This window comes from Euwallacea fornicatus, chromosome 18 (assembly GCF_040115645.1).
Source record: "Euwallacea fornicatus isolate EFF26 chromosome 18, ASM4011564v1, whole genome shotgun sequence".
In the NCBI taxonomy this organism is placed as follows: Eukaryota; Metazoa; Arthropoda; class Insecta; order Coleoptera; family Curculionidae; genus Euwallacea; species Euwallacea fornicatus.
In genome coordinates this window covers 156605-171613 of record NC_089558.1, presented here as the reverse complement: position 1 = coordinate 171613, position 15009 = coordinate 156605, and the positions used below count along the sequence as shown (strand labels likewise).

Sequence of the window (15009 nt, the reverse complement as noted above, 5' to 3'; positions counted from 1 at the left end):
ATTTCAATGCTATTATTAAAGGCGAGAATATCGACATGTTAAATCTCAAATATCTTGAAAATAACGTACCGCCAAAGACCTCTTTTTTCTTTTTCTTTCGAGTCTACAGTCGTCTTTTTCTGACTCAGTTTTACCATTTTACAGTACCTCCGGTGAGAGAATCCGCATGCTGATTAACATTGCAAACGCCTATACAAGCGAAAATTTTCTCATGGCTTATGAATCCGATGCCTCCGATAAACCGATGTTGTACAGAGTGTTCCGTTTCGCTGACGCCGGGCTACAAGCCATCTAATTTCGTTAAAAGGTTGTTACGTTGAAAAGCGATGTCACGATAGCTCTATGTAAAGTCCGTCTAACTGTAACACTCGGGCTTATTAGATTAAAATACACACACGGCAGATTCAAGTACAGTTAACGTCCTTTTAAGGATCTTCCTTATACCTTTAGATTGAGAGTATATGCGTGTATGTCGCTTGATTAAGCATGGGAGACGCTTTGATGCTGGGCTGGGGTTTCATTTTACGACCGTCCAAGTAAAAAAATTGCTATTTAATATGAGGGTGTGTACGTAGCTTAAGTCATTAGCGTCCCTACAATAATATTTCAGTGAACTGCTGGGTCATCACTGGATCCTCCAAATCACCCCGGCAGAGTCTTATCACTGGGAAAGTAAAATGTATCATGACCATTTTGGGTTTATTTACACATCGATTTTAAACGCAATAAATCAAAATTACAACAGTTCAGAAATCTTTTACTTTGTCTCAAATAATCAATTAATTATCATAAACTTTTCGTTCACCATTATACCAAACAAATTTTCAATGAAGGTGCATTCATTGGAAATATTAACCCAAACGAATCCAGATTATTTTAATTATTACAAATTTTACACACAAATTTGACAAATAACATAACTGGAGTGGGTGCTAGGTGAATATTTAAAGTGTGTGAAAGACTCTGAAAATTCCCCGTTTCAATCATTGAGGAACGACAGTTTCTTAATAACCTTTCTTGTGTGTGAGGCGTTACTTCCAAACAAGGTAATGGAAAAATGAACAATCCGCTTCAAAGGCATCGAGCATTTCCAACCAACGTCAAAAGGTACTTTATGGCCCGTCTCCTGGACCTCCAGGATGGTGCAATTTTTCCCTGCCAAACTGCAGAGATCATAAAGTACCATACGTCGCTGGAGGAGTGGTCCTTAACGCTTCCCATGGGTGTCTTCAGGTACTCACGACCATCAGATTTTCATAAATGGATGTGTATTTGCTGTTTTATAAATATACTGATGATTGCACACGATACCTCGTTTCGTGATCCCGAGTGCTGCAATTGCGTTAAAGGAATGTTTATTAAGTGATAACTAATGTGAGATGTATGAATCTTGGCTGGAGGCATTTTTATTAGGGTTATTTATGGAATAAATTTTAGTTATGGACTAGGGTGAATCCCTAATAACGCATTGCGATGGGCGCAATAGTGCGTCTTGATTTGATACTCGTTCATGGTGTCAGGAAGCCAAAAGAAGCAAATACACCTAAAACACAATAATGTTTCTATATTTGGCGAGTAGACATACAAGGCCGCTTTTCGAGCAAAAGTGATCTGTCATTTTAGTGATTCGTACGGGAAACTTCAAATATGATCACGTGATCGACTTTCAAAAATTGCGTAGGAAATGTCAAATGCGATTAGACCTGAAGTGATCTGTCATTCTGTTACGGAATCACGTAATCGGTTTCCAGTGATTACCGGGTGTGGGATAACTTAAAGGTCACCCGTGGACGCGGTTATCATTCTTGTGTGGGATGATTGGGGTGGGGGGTGCGGTCTTGATAACGTCTACCTATTGTCGCCTACACCACATCGAGGCTTTTTCATTAATTTTATTGTCTCCTCGTTTCGAGTACCTTTAAAATTGAATTTGTAATATTCTGGGAAATCAGCCAACGTTTCCGATATGTCCGTTAAAAAACAATTATTATTTTTGACGTTTAAATATTCATATTGGATTAGAAAATCGACTCCATTTATTTCTTCTTCTGCCTTGATACTAGGGAGGACTAAAACCGTGAAATATTTCATTATTGATAATCAAATATCAATTGAAGAAATTTCACGTAATTACTTCGTTTATATGAATGGAAATAAGCTAATTCAGTTAAATAACAAAATTGACAGCCGTTTCCAAGTCGTTATTAGCAGGATATTATTATAATAATAAAACCACAACTTATATATATATTACAATTAATTGTATAAAATATTAGGTACATAGTATGGAATCTAAACAAGTTTGACATACCAATTTATGGGATTTTATTGAGGCATCAATGCAGTCTTCGCCTTCCAAAAAATCAAATCCTCATGTCCTCAACAAGGTTCTCACAGCACTTTCGAAAAGTCCTTGGTAATGCCTAGTTCGTTTTCCAACATTTCCAACTGCAAGTCGTTAAACCGCATCGAATTCAGATTGATGAGAAACAGTTTTAGCTTTATAAACTGTTTTTGTTTAATATCACCGCTCATGCTGGGCAACTTTCTTGATCAACGACAAGATTGCTTTTATCAAAAGAACTGATGTTGTTAGCATAACATAGTATAAGAGATTTGTTGACGCATTATCTTTGACTAATACAGTTGGTAGGGGTAGTTGCGTCTGCGCGTGTTTTTTAAAGGAACAAATCAGCAACCAATCCAGATTTTAAATGAATATTTTCGATTCGGTTTGTTTGAAAACTAATACGATATCACCACCGCTAGGTCCACAAAATATAGCACGAAAACAGTTCAGAAGTTATTCACAATACTTAATATGTTCAGTATAATTTTGATTAAAATCTAAATTTTTAATTGGAAACTTAAAGTTCTGAGTCGCAACTTGCATTGTAGTTAGTTACGGTTTGTTATTGTCAAGCACACCATCTGTATATATGAATTTCATACGGATTCATGATTATTATCATGTTAACCCTTGATCAGATCCTATTCCGCACATAGGATTTGGCATTGTGAATTCGTTAATTAATAAATTACTGTTCGAATTCCATTTCTCAAGCTATGAATTCTGTGGACCTGGAACAAAGCTATATAAATACTTAACAAGAAGCGAGAATCGTTTTAATCCTGTGAACATTTAAACAAGTTTTTAATTGAATATCCTGCCTTATCTCTATATGAAAAATTAAAAGTGCTATTGACGCAAATATTAACAAAAATTGGAAAATACGGTATTTTTACTAAATGTTGCCTGACTATTATATAAATTATAATAAATTAAATACTGTATTTAAAAATTGTTTCATTTTCAATGATTCATCTCTAACAATAATTTCAAAGGCTTGTACCAGGGGCTAAGGTTGCAAGTCTCGTACTGAGGGAAGTCTGTGAAGTATTGTATTCTTTGTTTGAGAAATTTGTGGTTGAAGTGGATAGCGGTTTTGTGGTTGCTGGTGCCTTAGACCCTCGGGGTGCGTTTTTTGTACTCGTGGTGATCGGTAGTGTTCTGAACGTGTGCTTTGTGTAGGAGAAAGCTAATAGGATCGTACTGACTGCTGGTGCATCGAATAAGAGGCTTGTGGCTGAGACGGGTAGTATTGTTCCGACTTTTTTTGTTAGTTAAAACCGATTCCGTCCAATTATCTGTCCTCCCAATATAACAAACAATACACTAAGTTCTTAATCATTCCTTATAATAGATGATATAATGAAATGCAGTTTAAGTTTATGTAATAATACTTTCAACGCATCTTGCTGTCGTATATTCACATCTTTCTAATAACTCTGTGAGCTAGTTGGTTTGGTTAAAGTTTTTGTTAGAAACTATACAAATTTGAACGCCTGTTCATGCGAAAATTCAATCTACGTATTGTTCATCTTTAATCTAACACCTGTTTTAGTTCTAGCAATTAGTAAAAATTCATCTAATTTACAGGCGTATGGCATTGAAATAGGTCGAATCCTGTTTTTACGGACAATCATGTCCGTAATCTTTAGAGTATCACTAAATGCGGATCTTCATATACTATCCAGAACACAATAACAAGCTGAATAATTTATTTTTATTTTGCAACTTACTTTTTATAACTTAACGGTAGAAAATATCGATTTTTCATGTAATTTAAAACATGCTTTATTTTACGACTCTTGCAATATCTATGGTCAACGGTTAAGGATTCAGAGGGGATTATCTATATGTTGAAATTCAAAGCAGGACTTCCACACAAAACACAATCAGTTTGTGGATTAAATTTGTCGACATTTTTATAAATTTTTCTTTTCACGTTCTTGTATCCGAATCTTCTCTTACACAAAGATAAAAATATCTAGTACAAACGTATTCCGTCCAACTTGACTTCATAAGTATAAATTTTAAATTTACTCTCGCAGGTTTGTATACCTGCACTTTTATATTTTCGCGTATCTAAGAATTACCATACGCACGTCTGCGTTATCAAGACAGGATCCCCCACCCCCATCATCCCACACAAGAATGATAACCGCGCCCACGGATGACCTTCAAGTTATCCCACACCCGGTAACCACTAGAAACCGATTACGTGATTACATAACAGAATGACAGACCACTTCCGGTAGAGAACCAGCCTTGTATATCTACTTTGGCATTTAATTGAGAAAATACAAACTTGAACAGTAGCACAAAAAAGAAGGGCAATAAATTGGGTTATATAGTTGGATGAGAGTTTTTCTGTGATTATAGTATAATGGTGGCAACATGGGCATGTCAAGGAAATCGAGTTTAGGCTAAAGGTTATTAAAGCTTTTTTTGCGTTAAGCACTGCAATATTTGAAATTATTTTGCACTTGTTCATAAATTTTCTAATAGCTGCATTATGTGGGCATATCATCTTGCGGAACATAGCAGCAGAGTTTTACCTAGTGGAACAGACAGCTCTCATTTTCATTACTTGCGAGTTGCCCCCGTTTATTTAGGTCCGCATGGAAGTTATCGCTCGAGTTGTTATCTATGACAGTTGGCTGCCTGGAAAAAACCCAAAATTCAACAAACGCATTACTTAAATAATTTACTCACTTGTCCATTTCGCGCAAAAGCCCATGCATTTTAAATGTTTTAATATTTAAAAACTGGTACCAAAACAAGAAGTTATCAGTTAAACAAGATGATGTTTATTCACCATCAGATAAAATGTGTTATTGAGTACTACACAGATATTAACCAATTATGTGGATGACCTTGACTTAAACCGTGATAGGACTTTGGTTCTATATTTTATTCAATATATTGTAATATATTAAAATTATATTTTTATTCAACAATAATTAATAGAATGTAATTTAATGATAAATAATAATTAATAAATAAAGCACATCTGACGCACAACAGAGAAATAATACAATAATAATAACACGTATTATGTCATGAGGTTGTATAACTGCAAATTAGACGTTTTGTGATGCAATTACCTGATATTTCTAAAAAGGTGAAAAATAACTAAAAGATTCTCAAATAATAAATATGCATAATTTCTTATATTCTACTTCAAGAGTTACTCCCTGTAGGTATCATGATTTTCCAACTTATGGAGTGGAACGGAATAACAGAAGCGGGAGGATTTGATAGACGCTCGTAACGAAAATTACTTCCTACGCGTCTCTTCATGTCCATATTTCTAGCCCTCTAAATAAATATTATTACGCTATTAGTAATGGAGCCTTATCGCCTTCACGATTATTCAAATGCTTATTCGCAAAAACAAGCCAGATAATGCTCGAAAACGTGCAATTGATGGCCTTTCTTACGGCAACACTATAAACCACACATTATTCATTCAAATTGTTATTATTGTTTGGTATATACGAATCTTTACTATTCCTAGAAGTTCGCTTCAAATCTGGATATTACAGTGAATTTTTGCGCATAATTCAAGTTATTATTTTCACGCTTTTTGAAAGTGCAAACCGAAATATCATGCTAAAAATTATGGTGATATTAGTTTTAAGTTTCGGCAAAAATGTCCACAGCAGGCCCAATTTGGAGTCAGGTACAAAGAAAATCTCAATATATATTTTTTAATACAATTCATCTGGCTTAGATCCAGTGGCTTTGTGTTTTTCTATGAGCTGTCCTCAAGGCACTACCATCTGTAGAAAAATATCTGAGGTATCCAAGGAAAATAAACACAGACTCAACGTCCAAATCACGTGCTTTGATAAAGAAGGTACTATTTCACAGAACTAAAATTTCCTTAACAACTTATCTCCTTATAGGCAATATCCCCAACTCTAGAAACACGACAGAGACTAATCCGTTCCCTCCGCATATCTACTACAAGGGCACTAAATTTTCAGCTGTAGTGTCATTGTCGGCAAGTGAAGACAATAATAGCAATAACGAACAGCATCTCTATGTTCCCTCATATCCCAAAACATACAATGGCCCCAAAAGCGAAGTTGAAGATTTGAATAATTAGTTTTGATTTGCGTGGTGATATATTTTTATTTATCTTTATTTCTATAATATTATTGTTGCATATAATGGTAGAAGTAATAGGTAAGAAGCTTTCTTGCAGGATCATAAAATATCCATTCACCATTTCGTCCACAAATATGTTGCAGAGGAGATATCATTCTAAAAAATTGTGGTTTTAGCAAACTAATTTTAGATTTACATCAACCCACCAATGAAAATAACACCTTGAACCCAAAGCTGCAATCATCGTCTTACAATAGTCTCAAAATGGTCTCAATATCTGTAACTTGATCTAAATCATGCAAATTTTCCCACCAGTCATCTATTAAATTATATCTGCAAATTAAGTGGAACCACGGTGTCAGTAGTGCCTCATTAACTTGTACAAAATCATCAAAATCCTTCTTCTTCACATATCTAACTTCAGAAACTTCGTTGTAATTGAGATGAAGATTAACGTCTCGCTGCACACATAAGATGTAATCGATCTCGTGCTCCCCATATTTGCCATCGCCTTGATCTTTATAATGGATTCTGGTAACGAATTTAAAAATTTCGATAGGCAAGTCCTCCATGGGAATCCCAAGCTCATAGTTTAGTCTTCGCCGCGCTGCCCTTTTTACTCCCAAGGCGTCTATTTCTTCAGTTTCCTGAGGAATGTCCGAAAGTGTGTGACTGCAGCACGTGTTTGTGAACCTAAAAAGATATTAGCAAAAAAACTTAAGCTGAAAAATGGGTAGCTACCGATTTGGATAGGTTATCTTGGTAGCAGCTCTTTTTTGCACCAAAAGGTCCCCGTTGGAGTTAAATAAAAACACGCTGAAAGCACGATGAAGCTTTATGTGCCCATCATTTTGGACTAAGTGGCAGTCATGTTTGGTGGTTTCCCCTATAACATGGTCGTATTCATCGACAAGTAGACACTTTTCATTTAAAAGGACTTCTTGAATTGGATCCATATGTGTACGATCTGTCTGCACCAACCTTTGAATAATATTTGTGAAAATCACTGCTAAAACATCTTTCACCAGAAAAAATTTGCACGCGAATACGCAAAAGAAATTTTGTCTAATATTTATGCATATGAATAGTGGATATGAATATTTAAATTAGGAGTCATATATAAACTTAGAAAATTTACATACGTGCCCCCTGCACCAAGATTTTGAAAAGAAGATTCTGTAAAGGCTTCGTCTCTCTCAGAGTCACAAAGACGCAGTAGATGATTTTTTTTTCTCCTCTACTTACATGGTCAAATTATAAATTCATAAATCCAAAGTCTTTCTTGTCTACAAAACAAGCAATTCCAAGTATCCAAGGTCCTTCTCCAAGCTGATAATAAGCGGGTTATATTTCACAACGTATGCGGGCTTATCATCGAGCCTAAAGAAGCTGCAAAATCGCCCGATAATTATGATGTTATAATTTAAAGTTTTAACAACCAGTTATTTGTTGAATTATTAGAGAAAAAGACCACTACCGAGCAGCAATTATGTATAAATTTATGGTCCGGTTTATTGTTATTTTTCTTCTGTTCTCTCCCTCTTTAGGTAGATATATCACAAATAATGGCGTTTTGTAATTATCGAGTCGAGTGAGTAAGTTCAAAAGAGAATAATGATTGGGATGTTATGCATTAGTATAGTTGAAATTAATTTTTTTATACAGTGGAACAGACTTGTATGCGCTTTTAGCAATCCTCTGTCGCTTCAACTAGTTATATCCAAAAGCCTCCGCTAGCTGCAATTATGATTTCATTATTGTGGACAAAAGGGATGATTGAGTCTCTGAACCAAAATGGTGAGTTTACCTGAAAACGATCTAACATACTGGCTGTTTCATAAAAAACGAGCGAAGCTCAGTTACTTATGAATCAGTTCAGTTATTTATGAATGTATTCTGATAAACTAAAAACCGAATAAAGCGTTATGGTCTCGAATACTAAATAACGTCAAATTCGATTTTTTTTAATCGATTTATTCTACTTCAAACGTTAACTTGAAAATTTCAAATAAAACTCCGATTTTTTTTTACATTTTTCGATAGAAAATAATTTTCTGAATTTGATGATACATGACTATTGTTGCATAGCATTATAAAGCGGCACTTCCGAGAATAATCCCAAAAGTACCAGATGTGACACATAGGTGACAATTTTTTGTTAAAACTTTGCCTATACTACAAACACGTAATCTTTAAAAGCTTATATATGAAATTTGAGGATGCTACGTCGATTTGTGTTTATATTGGAACTGCTTCCAGTAAATACTTTTAAAGATTTTGTGAACATGGAAAAAATTGGTAATTTGTTGCTAAGAAGATACACCGTGGAAGAATCTTCAAGGGGCTGCTTTTTTGAAATATTTAAGGTAAATTACGGGGAAAGGTGGCCAATGTGAATAAAAATGTTTTTGGGTTTATTCATTGTATTTCGATCGTAGATATCTGTAGTAGGACCGTGTATAGATCATTAAAAGACACCCCATATTTTAAAGAATAAAAGTAACGTAAGCAGATTATTTACTGCCACCCGGTACGTCGTTGATTTGTTTACATTTTCTGCAGACAGTTTTGAAATCAAACTATTATCGCATTTATTGTTATTATTAAAACTGGATTTCTAGAACAAAGATAAAAAAATTGCTAATGGTCAAGAATTCCAGACCACTTACTCCGCATTGATGAATGATACTTACTGGATGCATCAGGGTCTTCATAACAATGACTCAAAATTGGTTTATCATCAGCGTTATCTTGACTTTTTTTATTCGATCTTCAGAACAATATGGTAAGTTTATCGAACTCGATGCTAGGATCTTAACCACAAAAGAGACTTTTAGTGGCTTCTCCAACGTGTTTTGGCCAAATTTGCCCAACAAGCACCACCAGCTGCAAAGAGCACAAGCAGTCCATCCCTGAGAGGGGCCTCATTGAAGTTAAAATCTCCTGCCTTGATGACTATGGTATGGCTCTTGTAATTCGCCAGGATTTAAATTAACTAGGTACAATCAATTTTGTTTTAGATGGGAGCTTGAAAGAATACTATTTCGAAGAACGCAGTAATCTGGATCGTTTCACAGCATACAGGAATACTAGATATGAATCTATTGATGAAGGAATATCGCATTCTCAATATCCCTACAAGGATCAAAGTTTGGATTTGACTCCTCATGGCAGAACTGAGTATTTTTAGATTATGAATAAAATAGCGTATGAAGTGTTTTTTCATTAAATTAAAGTAAAATCTTTCAAAAATTTGTATTCGCCAAATGATCAAGAACCGGTAGTTTTTATACTGAAATTCAATTAAATTAATAAATATTATATTCTTAAATATAACAAAAGGAACTAACCATAATATGAACTTTTTTAATTAATAAATATGTAAAGGTCAATTAAAACAGATTCTTCTGATTTTACAAGTAATTTAAAGATTTTTGCGATTATTATAACGATCTTGCTTAGTATACACAATATTTTATCACAAAGGAGTTTATTATAGTTAGGAAAAATAAATAGCTATAACATAAGTCATATGTTTACTGTCAAGTTAAATTCAAAAACAAAAATAGAAATTAACAAATTAATGTAATTGTTAATTACAAATGGTTTTATGATAACTATGGTGAACAACTTTATGATATTTGATCATAAGCAAGACACATTTAATTAATTGAACCTACAATAGCTTGCACTTCGAGGTGACAAATAACTTACCACTAATAAAAAGGCAAAATGGATAATTTAAGGTAAAAATTACAATCTTGTACTTAATAACTTGCTTATTGATTATATCCTCCTATAATAACGTGAAAGCTTCACTTTTAAACACATACAAGCCCTAAACGCTTTTCAGTTACCTGTAAAACCCTTTTAAAACTTATAGTTAACCAGGAAATTAGGCCAAAATAGAATATTTTATATAGTTTGTCTACATAGTGCATGAATTTGATCCCCTTTGAAAATATGACATCTTTCTCCCTATATTACATAACAAACATTTCATTTTTTAAGTCCAACTCAGACTCCCATAATAAAACTTGCAAACTTTCGCAATTGTGTAATTAAAAAGTGTTATGTCAATACAAATCTTCTGATCTTTATACTACCCTTTAACATATAGAATAAAGTAATAACAGAGCCAGTACCATCTAAATGTTTTTAATAGTAAGACACTCCCCATTTTCACCACAATTTTGATGCTGAAACTTCACATGTTAGTAAAAGAAACAAGCAGAAACACCCAGAAAATATCATTAGGGAAAACTGAAATAGTAATACTTCAATACTACAAATAGGACAGAGTGATAACAAATTGGAAAAAAAGAGGGGTGGCAGAGAATCATTACAAGACAAGAGGACAAACAAAAAATCTAATTTCCTTCCCAATAGTGTATTTTATTCCAGTGTATTTCATATTTTTATTATTTTCTGACTTAATAATTTTTTCAGGCTCTACTTAGCGACTTACAATGTTGGAACCAGTAACCCTGAGCAAAGGCTCCAAGATCTGCTCTCCATTACGAGTCATAAAAATGAAAAATTACCAGATTTCTATGTCATTGGATTGCAGGAAGTCAAATCGCAGCCTCAAAACATGCTTTTGGATACCTTGTTTGATGTAAATATAAGCCTAATGGTTAAGTTATACTTTAAATTAACCAGAATTTATGCTTCAGGATTCTTGGACCATAGCTTTACGTAACATTTTAGACCAGAAAGACTATGTAAAATTAAAATCTATACGTTTGCAAGGGTTAGTGCTGTCAATATTTTCACTGAGAAAGCATTTACTCAATGTGAGAGAAATTGAGTCAGAGTATACAAGAACTGGATTAGCAGGAATGTGGGTGAGGGTGTATTTTAAAGATATGCTTAATATGTATTAACATAATGGTGAAATTACTGGCAGTTGAATTGGCTGTTCTTTAACAGCCTGTTTGAACATTGAATTTTTGTATTAAACACAATAAAATTCTACTACTCTCTTCCAGATCATATTTGATGTTTACTTGTATGTTTCAGTTAGGCAATTAGGTAGATCTTGCTTTCCCTATGTCTATACAGTTTAAATACCATTAATATTCTGCATAGTAGTTGTTAGGCAGAGCTATGGCTACTATATGTAATCTTATCTTTTTGAAATAGGCAGAAGTATTATTAGTGGTTCATTACAAAGAAATAACTTGTTTTTAGGGTAATAAAGGAGCTGTCAGTATTCGCTTTAGCATTTATGGGTGCTCACTCTGTTTCATCAATTCTCATTTAAGTGCTCACGACAACCAATTAAAAGATAGAATTGAGGACTACAATAGCATCATAAAAGACCAGGACTTTCACGTTGCTGAAACATTAAAAATTTTGTATCATGAGTGAGTTCTCTCTTCAAAATGTTTTAATTAATCAAATGAATTTACCAATTTCTTCAATAGTTATGTGTTTTGGATGGGAGACTTGAATTTCCGGCTTATGGAAGAGTATGAAAGAACTTCGGAAGAAATCGAGCGTAGCATCTTAAAAAAGGACTTAAAAAAGCTACTTGAACAGGACCAATTGAGGCATGTGATGAGAAAAGGGACGGCTTTTAGTGAGTTTACCGAGAAAGACCCAGATTTCCCTCCCACGTTCAAATTCGATGTTGGGTCTAATAATTATGATCACAAGTAAGTATTTTCAATTTGGTCTGTTGAAGGATTGCAAAAGGCTGTTCCAGGAGAAGGCCTGCGTGGTGCGACAGAATCCTTTACTGTGTAAACTCCAATAATTATGAAAATGTTACATTGAAAGTGGAGCAACTTTCTTATAAATCGCATCCAGCATTTGTGCTGAGTGACCATAAGCCTGTTAGCGCTGATTTCAACATAAAAGTACGTCTGATAATATTCGTATTGGTATTTCCTGTGACTAATCCTAGAATTATGGCGGTAAAAGTAACAATTTCATTCCGTGTTTTCATGCTTTAAGAACGAGTTAGTAAGGTGTTAATATATTACAGAGAGTGAGTTCTATTTAACTATTAATATCCTGGATACACTTAAATAACCTCATGAAAGAAAGAAATGGAGTAACTCTTTCAATATCCCAATTAACATAATCATCAACAAGTTTATTATCTAATGAAATTACCACTAAAAGTTCAAAATGAAATTGTTTAGATACCTCGCCCAGTAGAATTAAAACCGAGGCATGTCGACCTGTTATCAGCGCAAACCATTTGCGATAAGGTGTTTTCAGATTATTCGGAACACGTGGTACAGTTTGACAAAGTCTCAAGCTGGGAGGAAGGGGAGGAGAACAAAGCTTTCTATAAAGTTACGAAGGAGGTTCCCCCCACTAAAGATGATTGGATTGGATTGTTTAAGGTAACTTAAAATTGTCATGTTTTCTCAAAAATTGAGATACGTTGACATATTTTCCTTTATTTTATCTCTTTTAAATTTGAGGCATATCTTCATAATATTCAGAGCTATTTTCTTAGGAAAATTTCGGCTCCTTGGATGATTACGTGACTTATGAGTACGTGAGCAAATGTGCTACACCCACCAAAGAAAGAAGCAGCCCTCCTAACTTTGAAAGATCCCAAAAGTACGAAGTTACCATTCCAGACGTCCCCAATAGGTGTAAAGGCAACTATTGTCTGGTTTATTTCAGTCAGACAGAGGACAAGGTCGGTGTATTGTTTAATAACTTTTTTCATGTGCAAAATTATAATTTCTTCTAGGTTATGAGTGTGTTGGGTGTTAGCGATCCATTCCCAATAGTGAAAACCGAAAGTGATTGACTAAGAGGCGCCATGTACTTGAGACACTAAATTATGTTTGATGTTATTACATATACTTATTTGCTTAGGAAATTAGCCCATATAGTACAAGGTTTTAAAGATAACATATTAGTCAATAGATATAAATGGTGTTTTTGGAGTGGTAAAATATCTGATTCAATAAAATTCAGAATCGCTTATTATACATAAATTAAAGATCAAATTAAAGTACATGAAAAAGGAAACATCTTTTTATACAATAGTAAACACAGTGCATTATAAAATTGGGATTTATATAATTTATTTTAGGTGTTTTTGACAGCATAAATTTTTAATTTCAATTGAAAAAGAGGGTCAGAGATTCTTTATCTCTTTTGGGCCTTGCCCATTGTTTTCTAGTCCATTCTTAAATTTAACAAGACATAAATTGGATTTTTTTGCAAAAACTTGATTTGATTTTATTTATTTATTAGTTCATGTTATCTTCTGGAAATTCTTGAACAATTGTTACAGTTACCGTAATTATTACAACTGCGCTGAATTCATTCACAGTTTTCGGAATTCTCGTGTTTTCATCACTGGTATCTTAATAAAGTTTGGATATGTTTTAATGCTTGAATTCAATGAAAACATCTCTGCAAATGTTAGATTAACATAGAAAAGCTTTTCTCTATAAAATTCAGTATTTGAACAGAAAAAAGGCCTTAAAACATTCTCTAGTCTACAAACCGTACGTCCTTATTAGTTTTATAAATTTGTTTTGCCCCTTGATGAGTAGGTATTTGGGGTTTAAGATTATATTAGATATGTAATTTCTTAGGCTTGTTCTGGGAAATTTAAAGAGCTTTATTAATAATTAAGAGATAAAGATTTATGCGATTATAAGCTTGTATTAAGGTAAGTTCATATAGGTATATGTATTTTGGTGAGAGGAATTACTAAATTTTTCAGTATTTTTTTTGGAATTTATGCTTTCATTTTAACTTTCGCTGCAATACAACATTTTGTATAAGTGCATATATGTTCTTATCGCTAATTGTCTGCCCTCCTGTTTTTATTATGTGATTAGTCATTAAATGCTTCTTTTTTTTATAATTAAACACTATATTTTGTTATTTAGTATTTAGAGTTATTGGAGACCTATGTTCAAATTAACTTTAATAAAACTAATGCCTTATTGTCTGTAAAAATTTGTGTTTCCTTAGTAATATAAAATTGGGATCTGAGTAACCATAAAAGGTACCAGGTCTATTGCTATGTGTGACAATTTTGGACATCCACTTTGACTCAAATTCGAAGTTTTCCAAACGTATTGTTCCACCACTGTTTTACTGAAGGATTATGTGGCACTTAAGAACATACTTATTCTTTCACTAAGCTGATTTTGTCCATTATTATTTTTTAAGTTCTTGCCATAGACAACCTGAGTTTTTTCTTTGAAGTTCGAAAATATGACCATGATATCTATATACGTGTAATTTGATTTTATTAATTTGCACACAGCTTACTTTTTACACTTTGGTTTCTTACTATATAAGATTAATAAACTATATAATCCTTGTTACCTTTATGCTATTTTCCTTAAGGATTGTTGCACAAGTGATACCCGACGCGTGTTTGCCACTTAAACTTGATTTACTATATATAAAATGAAACGCATTAATAATAAATTGAGTGTAAAGGTAGATTCTTGATAGGTTCATTGATGCAAGTGGTTATTAAAGGAAACCTCGGTCATAACGTTGCAACTAAGAAGCATAGGAGTACATCATCTACACAATAGTTCACAAGC

At 33.6% G+C, this 15009-nt stretch overlaps 4 protein-coding genes and 1 long non-coding RNA gene across 7 annotated transcripts; 3 read left to right on the top strand and 2 right to left on the bottom strand.

The window, feature by feature from the left end:
* Positions 1-2233: 2233 nt before the first annotated feature.
* LOC136344955 (uncharacterized) lies at positions 2234-5241 on the bottom strand. Its single transcript, XR_010733064.1, has 2 exons — positions 5060-5241; positions 2234-5008 (listed from the first exon to the last, which is right to left on the bottom strand). It is a non-coding gene; the product is annotated as an uncharacterized lncRNA (long non-coding RNA).
* A 363-nt stretch (positions 5242-5604) lies between these two features.
* On the top strand, positions 5605-6537 carry LOC136344953 (uncharacterized). Its single transcript, XM_066292885.1, has 3 exons — positions 5605-6029; positions 6081-6206; positions 6256-6537. Exons 1-3 carry the CDS (start codon positions 5957-5959, stop codon positions 6456-6458), a joined length of 402 nt encoding a protein of 133 aa, XP_066148982.1. The 5' UTR covers positions 5605-5956; the 3' UTR covers positions 6459-6537.
* A 171-nt stretch (positions 6538-6708) lies between these two features.
* Positions 6709-7838, bottom strand: LOC136344952 (isopentenyl-diphosphate Delta-isomerase 1-like). The gene is made up of 3 exons (XM_066292884.1): positions 7706-7838; positions 7202-7441; positions 6709-7153 (listed from the first exon to the last, which is right to left on the bottom strand). Coding segments are annotated over exons 1-3 (687 nt in total). The 5' UTR covers positions 7708-7838.
* Positions 7839-8125: 287 nt separating this feature from the next.
* On the top strand, positions 8126-9858 carry LOC136344954 (uncharacterized). 2 transcript variants are annotated; one of them, XM_066292886.1, is made up of 4 exons: positions 8126-8257; positions 9121-9245; positions 9298-9420; positions 9481-9858. In XM_066292886.1, exons 2-4 carry the CDS (start codon positions 9143-9145, stop codon positions 9648-9650), a joined length of 396 nt encoding a protein of 131 aa, XP_066148983.1. In that variant the 5' UTR covers positions 8126-8257; positions 9121-9142; the 3' UTR covers positions 9651-9858. The 2 variants fall into 2 exon arrangements, with proteins under 2 accessions (XP_066148983.1, XP_066148984.1); XM_066292887.1 differs by having other exon boundaries at positions 9113-9245.
* Positions 9859-10065: 207 nt separating this feature from the next.
* Positions 10066-13986, top strand: LOC136344950 (phosphatidylinositol 4,5-bisphosphate 5-phosphatase A-like). 2 transcript variants are annotated; one of them, XM_066292881.1, is made up of 9 exons: positions 10066-10206; positions 10910-11078; positions 11137-11307; positions 11654-11829; positions 11890-12120; positions 12171-12324; positions 12682-12819; positions 12936-13124; positions 13179-13986. In XM_066292881.1, the coding sequence occupies exons 1-9, from the start codon at positions 10193-10195 to the stop codon at positions 13236-13238; spliced, it is 1302 nt and encodes a 433-aa protein (XP_066148978.1). In that variant the 5' UTR covers positions 10066-10192; the 3' UTR covers positions 13239-13986. The 2 variants fall into 2 exon arrangements, with proteins under 2 accessions (XP_066148978.1, XP_066148977.1); XM_066292880.1 differs by having other exon boundaries at positions 12613-12819.
* Positions 13987-15009: the final 1023 nt, after the last annotated feature.